Here is a 13,128-nt window from a genome sequence, read left to right on the forward strand (position 1 = left end):
TTTACTTTAGTTTGAGAAACAAGACGAGGGAAGTTTGTTGTTCACTTCCACCTGTCATCGCACTTTAGATTTTCTTATCATCAGTTGTCTGTGATGAAATTCTCTTTGATTCCTTCAAAAACAGCAACAACCTTTGACACGAGCTCTGAAAAGTAAGACTTTCCCCGTGCAACTTTTTTTATTGCTTGTTTTGATTCAAATACTTTTTTTTTTTAAGCAACTTCAGAGAAAGTCTGAGTACTCACGAGGGAATATCGCTGTCGAGGAGTTCAAATGAAGCATGCAATGTTTAATTTATCTAAACTGCCACTTCAGGTACGCATAAGCGCAAAAAGCCTAGCTGTCTTCTATAAGCTCCCTTTGTTTATTCGGCCTACCAGATAAATTCGAAGCGGTTAATTAGATTGGGCGATTTAGGGGATAAGAGCTGTGGTTGTCAGCAGTGGGAGTGTCTGGATGAAATGTTTCATCTGGTTGATGCAAAGCGCTAGTTAGCGTCTCCATAAACAAGGCCGCTTTCAACCGGCTTTTATCTTGTCTGGGCAAATTTGTGATTTGTACCAACTGTTGCCTCCAATGTACACGCTCGCATATAGGAAACGAGTAATAATCGCTGTCAGAGGTCTTTATTCAGGAGAAGTCAATTTGGAGCTCTTTTTTTTATATGCTGTATGTGCCAGGATGGATTCACTGTGCTGATAAATGACTGCCGCGTGAGTGGGAGCACTCAGGAGAAGAAAACATTTTAGTCCCGGGCAGCCTGATTCTGCAAAGCAGTATTTCTCGATATTTATTGAGCCACATTTAGCATTTGAAAAATTGGATTGTAGACCACCAAACATAATGTCACAACAAATATTAGTATCGAATAATAATCATGGTCAGTTGCAACACCAGGTAGGCACAGACAGAATTTTTTTTGTTAGCATTGTTTACTTTCAGTATGTCTTATGGTGTTCCACAGGGTTCAATTTCGAGACCCTTTCTGTTTTCATTGTGTTTTCTGCCCCTGGGATCAATCTTAAGAAAGTGTGGTGTTTTTTTTATCTCTGTTATAATGAAGGCCTAGATGTTAATGAACTTTTGGAATTTTAATGCAAAGAAAACAGAAGTTCTGGTGTTAGGTCCCAGTGGCCCTAAGTCATTGCACCAGAAGGAAACCGTTTCGAACTAGAGTTTTAAATTGCTTTGGATTACTAGAATGCACATTTGATACAGACTCACTCTGCACTTTTGTGCTCCATTTGCACTTTTGGTTAGAAGCTAAACTGCACTTTTTGTCAAAGTTGGTAAAGTTAAATCTAATCTCTGAAGGGAGACTTTTGAGCCACCTTGTCAATAGCAATTCCAAAACCGCAGCACTTTGTCATTACTTGATGCACTTGTGCTCACTTTACAGTCGTCTCACCAATCAACTGTGTCCTACTGACAACATTCCGAGGAGAAAAACAGCATACGTGTCCTTTTTTTTTTTTTTTGGTTTTGTTTTACGTTTCAGCTCATTTCTAAAGCTGATCCATAAATCAGCCTCGCAAAGCTCGTCAGGTAGAACGAGATGTCACATCTTCGCCCATGAATGACGTGAGACACTGCAGACTTCTTTCGGACTATTTTCCTTTACCTTAAGGATCCATTTTGCGCTCTCTCCCGCCAACGTTCTGGGCCGTTTCACTCGAGAGAGCCCGGAGTTAAGAGCAACCTTGTGTCATTAAAACGCCGCAGCGAGCTGAAAGGCAGATCGTTATTACCTGGCAACCTGTATTAAAAAGGCTCGTATTTTCTCCATAGCAAAAATACCAGGTGGCCGCCGAGTTGCCTTGTGGATTCAAAGGTCTCAAGGCAGCTCTGAAATCTTACCGGTTTAAACAATTAATGAGATGAGCCGGCCCGAGCGAGTGGAGAGAGATCGACGTCGCTATGGACTCATTATCCTCCCTTCAATTTAATTCAGTCACTTACACTATTAGGCATCGTCTCGCAGGTTATTGCTTCGGCCGTATTTGATCTTTTCCATTACCGGAGTGTTTACCGTACCTGCTGACAGAATACTGCCATTTTTTTTTTCCCCTTTTGTGATCGGTAATGAAATGTCACAAGGACGGCATCGCAGCAGAGTACAGATGATGCCGTTCACTCTCATTGGACGCTGTCCTTAGTTTAGCTTCTAGTTGTTTGTATTCTGCCCATTTCCCGAGTTAATTTTGAAAAGAAAAAGAAAAAAACATGACCTTGTACCAACTCAGAAAGTCTACAAGACATGAGTGCATATTTTCTTCAATTCTATAGCTGTCAGTCAAAAAGTAGTTGCTAGCACGGAAGCCAACGGAAAAGTTTCATATAGCTTTGCATAAACAAGCATCATTTGGAACGCCGCTAAATAGGCGGGCGAGTCGAAAAGCAACAATGCATAGTGAAGTTTAATGACTTTGAGTTGACCATGTGTAAAGAAACTATTAAATTAAAAAAAAACTGGTGTCTTGTTTACAAGCCTGAAAATAATCCTTTATTAGGGGCATTCCCGTGTTTATTGGTTCACTGTAAAATAAAACCTGCCTCATTTAATCACACTAACCACCCTGAAGCCATAAGGTGATTGCATTTTCTATTGATTTATTTGGAGGAAATATAGTGGGAAAGTCAGCCTTATAAAAATAGCCACCAAATCTAATTATACAAATTTAAATCCAATTCACTGGAGTCTGTCCTTCCACCCTCATGAAAATAACTGACAAGCCGCTAAAGATTTTTTTTTTTACTCTTTTTAATTGCGTGCATGTTCTGCATGGCTAAGCAAACTGCACCACACCAGACTGCTCTCACTCATTAAATGTGTTTGAGGAAGCCAGAGATGCAACGCTAGCTACTAGCTCATCTATGGTGTTTGCCATTGTGTGTTAGCATTAAGCTAACATACTTTTTTTTTGGTCATTTCAGACAGAACCGTCCAAGCAATTAATGCCACTTTTTCTTCCTCAACAGTTCCTCTTATCGTTCATCCTCTCAGTCCAGTGTGTTTATAAAACATGGCCGATTCCTCTTTTTCTGAAGGGTATTGCAAAAACAAGGTGGAGAGCAACCATCTGGATGCTGCCGTTGCCCAAGTGGCCAATTTGCTTATGCGGAGCAAAACAAGCTCTTGTGTGCTTCATTTCCAAAGTGTATGGCGAGAAATGTTTTCAGGGAGAAAAAAAAAAAGAAAAGAAAATGACAATGTGCGTAAGAGAGCGTGACGCGCTGTTTATCGTGTTTTCTATAATTTCACGCAGATGTCTCATTAGATGTTGAACAGGTTCCCCGTGTGATCCCGTCCAGATATGATTGCCGGGGTCATCAATATGTAATTAGAGGGGGCTATGGTAGCAATACAAAAAAAAAAAACCGGATTAGCGCGCACCTGCTCCTGGATTAGAGCGCAAAACAAAAGGTCGGCAGGGGTTGGAGGATTTGTGTCGTTCTTGTGACGCTCCCGACATGCACATTGTCATGTTTTATGTTTGCCTTTTATGTTACGAAAAGTTGCTCTGAATAAATATATACTCAATGATCTTAAGGTCAGGCTGAATAATCAGGTGATTTAATCAATATCAGTTTGAGTAATTGTTGAGTAATTGTTTATCCCCGTTGCAAAGGTGTCTTTTCAAAGCCCATCACTGTTTGATATGCAAATAAAGCCCACAATTAACGAGTATTGTGTGGATAAATGGTCGTCATAATTGCCCGCGCGCCAGCTGTAATTCAATTTGTGCTTATTCTCACCACTTTATAGAGGAAGCGGCGTTGACGTAATGTTCACTTAGCTAGCCTCATTTACATATTAGCATAGCTGCTTAATGCATTTTGCTTTTTCAATGGGAAGTCATGTAAATAAGAAATGTTTATTTCATGATTTGGTCGTAATAAAACAGGCTGGAAATGAGCTTTTTGTTACAGGGAAAAAAAAAGTACAGTATTTTCTGTCTACGTGTGTTGAGCATCGTTTACCAATGCTAGCTTTGTTAGCGCATTTATGGAATTTTCTGGTGTTCGAAACTTCGACTGGGATTGTCAATCAAAAGCTTGTAAGACGCATTTGGCCTCTTTTGTGGGAATAAAAGCATGTTTTAATTGATTTTCTAAATTCCCTCAGGATTATAGACAGCTATTGTTCATATTGTAAAGTGTGAGCCATTTTAAGGCTCTAATGGACTTTCTCCACATGTTCTCCGGTGACGACAGTTTTTCCCTCTTGGGACATCCGCTTAAGTAGCCGTCGAGCACTCCGTCATTCGAATATCAGGAAGATGCTTGAAGCTCATATGCTTCTCGTATTTTCTTTGTAGTCGTTGGAAAAAAGGGAGATATAGACGTGCTATTTTTGAGTCTCGCAGATGTTGTAGCTGTTGGGGACGGACGGCGTCGCGTCTGTCTTTGAAATGAGATATTTTGCTTTCAAACTTTGAATTCACTCTGAATTTTAAAATTCAATTCCATAGCTACGTTGCTTTCTGTTGCCGACGTTGAAAACCTTTGACATTCCCTGACATGTTATTTCCGTCGTCATGCGATTTCGCCGCGTACGATAACATTGAAAATTATTTATTAGTGACCGAGAAGCCCGTCACGATACTTTGGATGTCTTTCAACACAACTCTGGACAAACTCACAAAGTCTGTCTGACATTTATTATCAATAGAGACGCCCCGGGCTGTAAATCACGACGACATCTTGGAATTGGAAGCTGCGGAGGACTCGGATACAACCCGAGCTCAGTTCTGACCTTTTACAGGTTACGCTGTAGCATTTAATTATGTTTTCAAGACTCATGTCCCAAGTTTATGAGTTTATACAGCGAGATGAAAGCGTCCTGCTTAATGCATACACTGCTCATCAAGAATTATTACTCGAAGCCTGATCCCCTCACGTCCAAGTAATAACTTGGCAACAAGTCCTAATTTGAACAATACTTTGTTTATACGAGAGGCCATTTTTTGACTCGGACTTGATTGTCTCTTAACAGTTCAATGCTTACTTGAGACTTGATGACTAAGAGCAGATTAAGGTATGGATCCAGACAGACTTTTATTTGCTCCCCTGAAGTATTTTTAAGTGCTTTGCTCGGAAATTGCTAAGGGAAGTCAGCGTTGCAATAATGTTCACACTAAATTATACTATGTCCTCAGTGACCTGATTTGGAACAAAGGCTGGGAGTATAATTGTCCAAAAATGTCAAAAAATACCGTGACCATCATGAGCAGGACATTATTTGTAGGTACGGGATGCACTTTGCTGTAAAATATGTCAGATAGGAACTGCTTGTCAAGGCTCCCATGAGCGAGGCACTGAAGGGATCTATAAAAGCGTATGGAGTGGATATAAAAAGTCTACACACCCCTGTTTGTTTGCTAGTTTTTTGTGGGATAAAAAATGTGGGAAATCATTTAAAAAGATTTTCACTGTCATGAATAGATATTTAAAAAAAAAACAGTTTGGTTGCATAAGTATACACACCCTCTTATATCAGGAGTGTGTTCAGAATTTGTAATGTTGCAAAAATGGGAGTCCTCATAGCTGCCATTTAAAGTGCCTGACTTGGAATTTGGCAGGGGTGTGTTGACTTTAGATTGCTAACCCATTTTTGTTTTGAAGTATTTTACAAACATTCTTACTTGCACATTAATGTAAGTCATCAGGCAAGTTAGTGCAACTCTGCTGCCCGTTGTGTATGACTTTGGAATCGGGAAGGGACGTTTGCAATCTGGCAGTTACAGACAATTCCCTAAACCAAATTAGCAGGCTGCTAGTCCGACGTGAAAAAGTAGATAGTGTCGCCCAAACTGAAATTAACCCACTTTCAGAGGATGGCGGACTGTTCATTGACAAAAAATCTGCTCGGGGGGGGCCGCACTGGAGCATGTGGCTGCGTACCCATGACGACCATATTCACGGAAATCTAAAATGATAAAAGAGGTGCTGTACATAATTGCGTCTTTTGGATCCTTTCTCGGTACTAAATGAAACGAATGATATCCGTTGGCGCAGACGCAACACACGTTACGTCTTGTCAAAAAATATCCAAAGCTGTTAGCCCCAATTAAGTATTTGGAAAGCTTCTATGGCACTAACACATCTTAATTTAGCCATGTTGAGGTTTTAGCAAGGTTGCGCATTGTAGCACCTGACAGCTGCTATGTGAAGTTATCTGGGCATGAAGGTTGGATAAAGACATCATATGTTTCATCGGGCGAGATAATTGAGGTTAACAGAAAAAACAGCACCGGCTGCCATGATGATGACATCATGATTGTTTACATGGCAACGTTGCGGTAATCCAAGAGAACCGAAAGGTCTCAGACGACTAAGCTATCAGTGTCAGTGTTTTCACTATTGATCCGAAGTTTTCTTATTCTTTCAGGCCAAAGTTATTTAATTAATGGACTAATGGAGCCACTTAAAAGTCAAGTGACTTAGCAGCTCTTAGAAAAAACAAACAGCCTTCAGCAGGAGGGCGAAAGCTGTCCGAGTCCTGTGGTCAAGTTCAATCGATAGTAATTACAAGGTTAGCCATTGACGCCGACGTGCCGGCCGCCTTCGGGCTAATCGTTAACGGCCACATGAAAGGCTTCTTTATTCCAACATGGCCGAAACTGGACACATTCAGAGTTCAGTAATAGGGAAGTACCGTTACTTTGGGAACATTTTGTGGCGTCTTGGAACCAAATAATAATGTAATAAGTGAGTTGAGGAGATTAATTTAGACAAAAGTAGTGCCTCGCTGCCATCATAAATCATCTTGGTGCCAAGAAACAATTCCTTTCCATGACGCTCGAGTAGACGTCAATAAAGACAGTTCGAAACAATTTTAGCATCTTGCAAATATTATATATATACTGCTAGCATGTTTAATTTTTTTTCAAAAATAATAATAAATAATAAATAATGTCCTCCCTGCACTGAATTCCACTCAATCTTGCTTTCAGGCACGGTTCTGGTGGAAAACATGCAGATCAACGGCCGCGCCCAGGACCCGGGCAGAACCATCTCGTTGACTTTACTGGACAACCACGACTACTGGGTCATATTGGAACCCACAAGGCAGAGGCTCTTCCTCAACAGCACCGGCCGCGTCTTGGACCGAGATGTAAGTATGCAACAAAATCAAAATGGACCCAACGTTTGGAATTTTTGGTTTGCTTTTATCCTCTAGTAATTAAATAAGAATTGTCTCTCGTTAAGGTCCATTTGCATTATAGAAGTATTGGTTTCTTTTTCTGGCCTGGGCTTAAGCGCTCTTCTGGTTGGTGATTAAAGGTTTATAAACACGCATTTATTTTATATTCATCGTAACTCCAGCCTGTTCTTTATTGAGGTCATTAATTCTTAAACCCAGAGAATAGTGGGGAGCTACTAAAATTAAGAATAGATTAAATAGAAATTAATAGCCACTCTGGCTCCTCGCAATAAATTGGCTTGCTTTTTTTTTTTTTCCCTCCTTCCAATGCTTTGGCCATGTTTGTGAGGAAATAGAAACCGATTCAGACTCGTGAGCGGCTCATTTGCGTTATTTTGTCATCATTTGGCCCACGTTCACATCCATCTTTAGATAAGAGAGGTCATCAATCAAACTTGACATGCCTGATAGGCTCAATTAGCGATCTGCAATTTTGGACTAATTAAAGCCTTTATACCTTGATGGTCAATCGGGGTAAAAAGCAATTATCTGTGACAGGGAGTGTGGAAGAACGTCAATCACGAAATTAAACAAAAATGTTCCGCTTTGTCTCCTTACTGCTTTTGTCATGGGCAGTCAAGATAAATTTAAAATCTTTTGTTCGTTTGGTTTGGGCATCTGTCGTGTTTTTCTTGCGTTATCATTTTGAACCAATGTCTTTTTAACAACCTTAGTTGCAGCTCAAGTCTATTGAAGTCAATCTTAATCAGAGAAAAATATGAGCGAGATATGCAACTTGGCAAAGCGGTACAAGGCCGGTAAGGTGCTTCTGCAATGTGCACTAAACCCAGGCGGAGAGTCGATAAAATCTTGTCTTGTTGTCAAGGTACTGCGGTATTTAAAAAAAAAAAAAAAGGCTGCAGAGTCTTACTGAAATTCCAAAATAAAGAAGAAAAGAAACATTTGTTTGTTTGTTTGTTTGCCATGCACGACAATTTAATGAACGGCTGCCTCTCTGAAATGTCACAATTGTTTTCGTCGTTATGGATATAGCAAGCGATTTTGACGTAAGTGCTGCTAATGAGAAAATGGATGCAGACATTTGACAACAAGACCATTTGAAAAAATGCCGAAAGCGTAGCTCAGATAGAAAGACTGCACTTAGGAAAATGTCTGCTTCCAAAATAAAAGCAAATTGCTCATGATAACTCGAGGCCACTGCCAAACAAATAATAACACACAACACTGGCTCAAAATCATTATTTTGATTTGATTTTTTTCACCCCCAAGCCTCCCAACTACATCACCACCATTGTGGTTCAAGTTCAATGCACCAACGAGCTGGTCGGTACCGTCATCCTGCACGAGGTCCGGATCGTGGTGAGGGACCGCAACGACAACACGCCGCGTTTTCAGCATCCACGTTACTATGTGGCTGTCAACGAGGTAAGGAGAAAAACTCTCGATGGAACAAAATGATCTGATTCTGCGTTCAGGTGACAGAGACTCTCCACACTTCACTTTTCGATCCATCGGAATTAGTCGCTAAATGCAGTTCTCCATTTTTAACATGACTTAAGTCCTAATCGGGCAAACATCTTCGCATTATTTTTGCGCCCCTATAGTGCAACGAGGCTTTGTAATTGCTTTTTTGGAAGTCCAATTAAAACGAGGGTTAGCCTGCAACTGTAATGAGTGTAAATGCGAATACAATAAAAATGAAAGCTCCGGGCAACAATTTCTCATCCAAAGTTTAGAACCATCATCAAATTTTGACGCCCGCCACCCACGTTGGCTGGCCTTTGTAAAATAATAAAAAAAAGGATTTGGCTAAAGTGCAAGTGTTGGAATTCTAACGTAAACAGGCTCTTTCTTCCTGGAGGGCCTTTTATTAATCCTAATTTTGATATGTCCATATTTGCTCTCTCTTTGTGCATGTGTTTCATTTGCCACGAGTACGTTCAAGCTGTGAAGGTTCAGCAAGCCATTATGCAAGTTTACTCCAGCACGCTGCGTGTTCACCTCTGCGTCTCCCCTCACCGCCTCCCCCGCAACCCCAGCGTCGGATAATAATTCCCCCGCAGGGTCGTGATCAATCTCCACTTTTGACTCTCGCCTTGCTCGCATACGCTCAAGGTCCGCTGTGTTATCACCGCGTCGTCGTGTGAGTCACGGCGCACAAATGCTCTCCCCCGGCCCGCGCCGACGGCTCCGGGGATGGCCGCTGATTCTCAAACTTACTTTTATTATTCTGTCAGCGGTGCGCATTAGCCCTCAGCTGCGACCCGGCTGCTGACGGCAATGTTTCCCCCTTTTTTGATTTGCTCGGTCGTGTCTGCTAATGGCATGCGGTGGATGGCGTAATGGCGATGACCGTGCGGAGGCAACAACAACAAAAACGCAACAGGAGATCTAAAGAGCTGCTGACGTGACTTTCCCCTCCCGTGTTTCGTATATTTTCACTCCTACAGCTCACCCCGGTGGGAACGACCATATTTACCGGCTTCTCGGGAAGAAATGGAGCCACCGACATCGATGATGGGCCCAATGGACATATAGAATACAGCGTTCTGTACAACGCCAATGACCCGGTATTGCACTTTTCCCACGACGCTTTCCCATTGGCTACTACTCACTTTGGCGTAAACATGCCCTTATTTGGCAGTGGTTGCTAAGCTACTGAACCGGTAGTAGCCTGGTGCCATTTCTTGTTTTTTTTTTATAACCGTCTGAGAAAGTTGTTGAAGCATGGCTATGCTATGTTTTGTGTTAAGCTAACATGCTATATTTTGTGTTAAGCTAACATTTTAATTGCTAAAAATGTTCAAATCACAAGATTCTATTACTCTTGGCCAACCTTGTGTATTCAAAGTAGTGAAGATCCAACAGCCCTAAAGTGAGCCAAGTCGAAATGGCGTCGCGATTAACCTGGCTGGACTTCCTCAGCTGTCGCTAAGTCATTAGTCACGCCTCCGTCATTTCTTGTCGTTTTACGGCTCCTTGCAGGAATCCAACAGCACGGTGAGCGTGGCAAATACCCTATCGGGACACACAGTTCTAGCTGAGAGGCTCAACTACGAGGAGAGAACACGCTACCTGGTTCTGATCCAAGCCAACGTAAGTGCTCCAAGCTTTCAATTTAGCTCCGTATAAGTGCTCCCAAGTCTCTCCTACTCAATTGGATGCAAATGTACACTTGGTCTGTGATGCTCCTCCAGCTCAAAGGTCAACTTTTCCGCGGCATTATTAATGGTGAACATAAGGAAAGAATATAGTCACCCACGCTGGAGGAATAATTGATGGCGGTGGTCAAGGAGAGAATTGACTCGGGCGCACCTTTAGCATACAGTTGGTGTGCGAGAGGAACAAATGAAACCATCACATTTCCTCCTTCCTTAGAAGGTCAAAGACGGCCACGAGCTCATTGATTTTACCCCAATTGACCTTCAAGTGATTGACACAAGCTCCGAGTAGCCTAGCATCGGGCTAATATTAGCGACAATACGCGAAAAACATCACAAGTCCCCCCGCGTTATTTTACGAAACACAAAATAATAGAAATTAGAGCTCGACGGCGTGTTTCACGACACGTACTGCCGTGACTTGGGTTATTCACGCCCTTGGCACTTTGCGAGTAACTTTGCATGACAGAGTTGATTGAAGTGCTACTTAAGGAGGTGTAATGTCCGGCGCTGTGCAGAACATATCAAAACAAGTCATCCTAATGATGCCATTAAAGCGGCCAAGATCATTGGCCCTCGGCTTTCCGACGGGAAAATAAACGACTCCGGCCGGGCTCCATTCCAGTAAATATTTCACCGCCGGGGGTCTGATTTCATTATAACAAAGTGATAAGTCACCCTAAGAAGTAAACTTATGAGATTAAACACATCAGGATTGAAGATTTAGGCCGCCGATGGTCATTGTGCAGCTGATCTTACTCTTTCCAAGGGTGGCGGGGCGATGGCATGACTCAGCGTTTCAAAAGAAGCTCCTGAGAGGCTCTCCCGAAAACCAAATGGAAGAAAAGCGTACGATTTACAAGAAGTCTCTCGCTGTGTGTCAAAAGTTTAATTATACTTGGACTCTGTGAACTTCCTTCACAAGCACTCAGTTCTCAGTGTTTGCCTCTCTGGGAACAATCGCTTAGAGATTAGGATTATTGAGGTGGGAGTAAAAAAACTTTTGACTATTTGAAACAATTTTGTCGACAAAAACGATTGTTCCGCTTCCAGGACCGGGCGCCGTACCCTCCCAACAGACGCACGGCCACCACCACGTTGACGGTGGACGTTTTAGACGGCGACGACCTCGGACCCATGTTCCTCCCGTGCGTTTTGGTCAACAACACCCACGACTGCAACCCCCTCACCTACCGCGCCGCCATCCCCGAACTCACCCAACCGGTAAGACCCATCGTCGACCCGTGATTGAAGTTTGGATGTGCCTCCCCTCCGTTTGACTCCGGAACATGACGTACGAGCCAGCCACAGTTGTTTATTCGGCCGAGCCTGCTGCGATGTACTTACTGTATAATTCATCATAAAAGCTTCGCCCCTGCTCTCAAGCGGCAACCGTAGAAGCGGGCGCTAATCCTTCACCGGAAGAAAAGCTCCCCCCCCAACCCGTTGCTTGTTCCCACCTCAGCGCTGCGTGTGACAGACTTCAATTAGGACTGATGTTGTAGTCATGCTGAATGTGCAATTTTTTTTTTTTCCCCGCATAGCAAAGAGCAACGAGTCACTCGTGCAAGTCTCAAGTGCAGCTCAAGTCGTGACTTTGAAGTTTCAAGCCATTCTCCAGCCACTTTGTCAATATTTGAATTCTTTTTTACAAGAAAATTGCTTTCTCATGAGCTGAAAGCAGTATTGTGACTTTTTAATATACTTTTGTCCTCCCCCCGCTCAGTTTTTTGTTTTTCTTTTCCCAACATCACGGCAGAGCGTCGCCCCCGCCGGGATCTCTGTCTCCGTTAATTGATGATTTCATTGTAATTAATCACAACGGAGCGACGGCTGCTATTAAGTCGATGTGAAATAATGCCGGGCTCCCGACTCTCGTGTATAATGACCACTGAAGGATGGTATTAAAGCTAATCATCATTGTGCCGAGCCAGGGGGATTGGATTTAGCACACCTCCAGACATTGTAAAAGCGAGAGGGCTTCTGAGGGAGGGCTGTGAGGCTTACCCCGGAGCTGGGAGATATAAATATACACCCCGGGGGAGCGAATTTTTTTTCTTTTTTTCTATACCCAGACATTTTTGGAGAGACATGTGTCTGACTAAGCCAAGCACTTTTTTTTTCTCTCTCTCCTTTTCACCCGCATAGAAAGAACAGCTCTGAAAATATGACGTGCTAAACATATTCCCCTTAAGCTATATGTTAAGATCTAGTAAAGCTGCTTAATTGTTGTCGAGGATGTCAGCTTGTGCCCGACCGCGCCGTTGCAAATACGTTTACCTCGATACGCAACGTTATTATCGGCGAGCGTCACGAAGCATGCTAATTGGAAAGCTCTCTTCGCGGCGGTTCATTAAGCGGTCTATAAGTCGCACACCGGCTTCGTTTACGCCGACGTCGATATTTGACGTATGAAGTCGGGCAAATAGAATTTTCCCCTGCCCTTAACACAAATAAGTTGACATTTGGAATAATCCATAATGAGATCAAGTGGAACATAAACTGACCTAAAAATGGCATTTTTAAAAAAATATGTCTGATATTTGTGGACGTGGCGAAGAGAAACATATTTGGCATATAAATTCTAAATTTCGTACGACTAAACTTGGATTCTCCGCATAATGATACACGCGGTTATTTTCAAAGACAATCATAATCTGCCTTTTCGTCTTCTGCCCGCAGAGCAAATTGAACCCTCTCAATGTGACCCCTCCCATCCGGGCGGTGGACATGGACAGAAACATCCAACCGCCGTCAGACAGGCCCGGCGTGCGTTACTTCATCTTGGTTGGTAAGTTC

At 42.6% G+C, this 13,128-nt stretch overlaps 1 protein-coding gene across 2 annotated transcripts in view; it reads left to right on the forward strand.

Annotated features, from left to right (window-relative positions):
• Window positions 1–13,128, forward strand: part of LOC148392982 (protocadherin-15-like) — a 109,489-nt gene that overhangs the window by 45,372 nt on the left and 50,989 nt on the right. For both annotated transcript variants that reach the window (XM_088384908.1, XM_088384907.1), the window contains 6 exons: window positions 6,957–7,117; window positions 8,438–8,593; window positions 9,619–9,738; window positions 10,154–10,264; window positions 11,383–11,553; window positions 13,012–13,120. In XM_088384908.1, the coding sequence (XP_088241034.1) occupies window positions 6,957–7,117; window positions 8,438–8,593; window positions 9,619–9,738; window positions 10,154–10,264; window positions 11,383–11,553; window positions 13,012–13,120 (828 nt within the window). The remainder of the gene's footprint in view (window positions 1–6,956; window positions 7,118–8,437; window positions 8,594–9,618; window positions 9,739–10,153; window positions 10,265–11,382; window positions 11,554–13,011; window positions 13,121–13,128) is intronic.

Source organism: Syngnathus floridae, chromosome 9 (assembly GCF_059516105.1).
Source record: "Syngnathus floridae isolate MCC-2025c chromosome 9, RoL_Sflo_1.0, whole genome shotgun sequence".
NCBI classification, from domain to species: Eukaryota; Metazoa; Chordata; class Actinopteri; order Syngnathiformes; family Syngnathidae; genus Syngnathus; species Syngnathus floridae.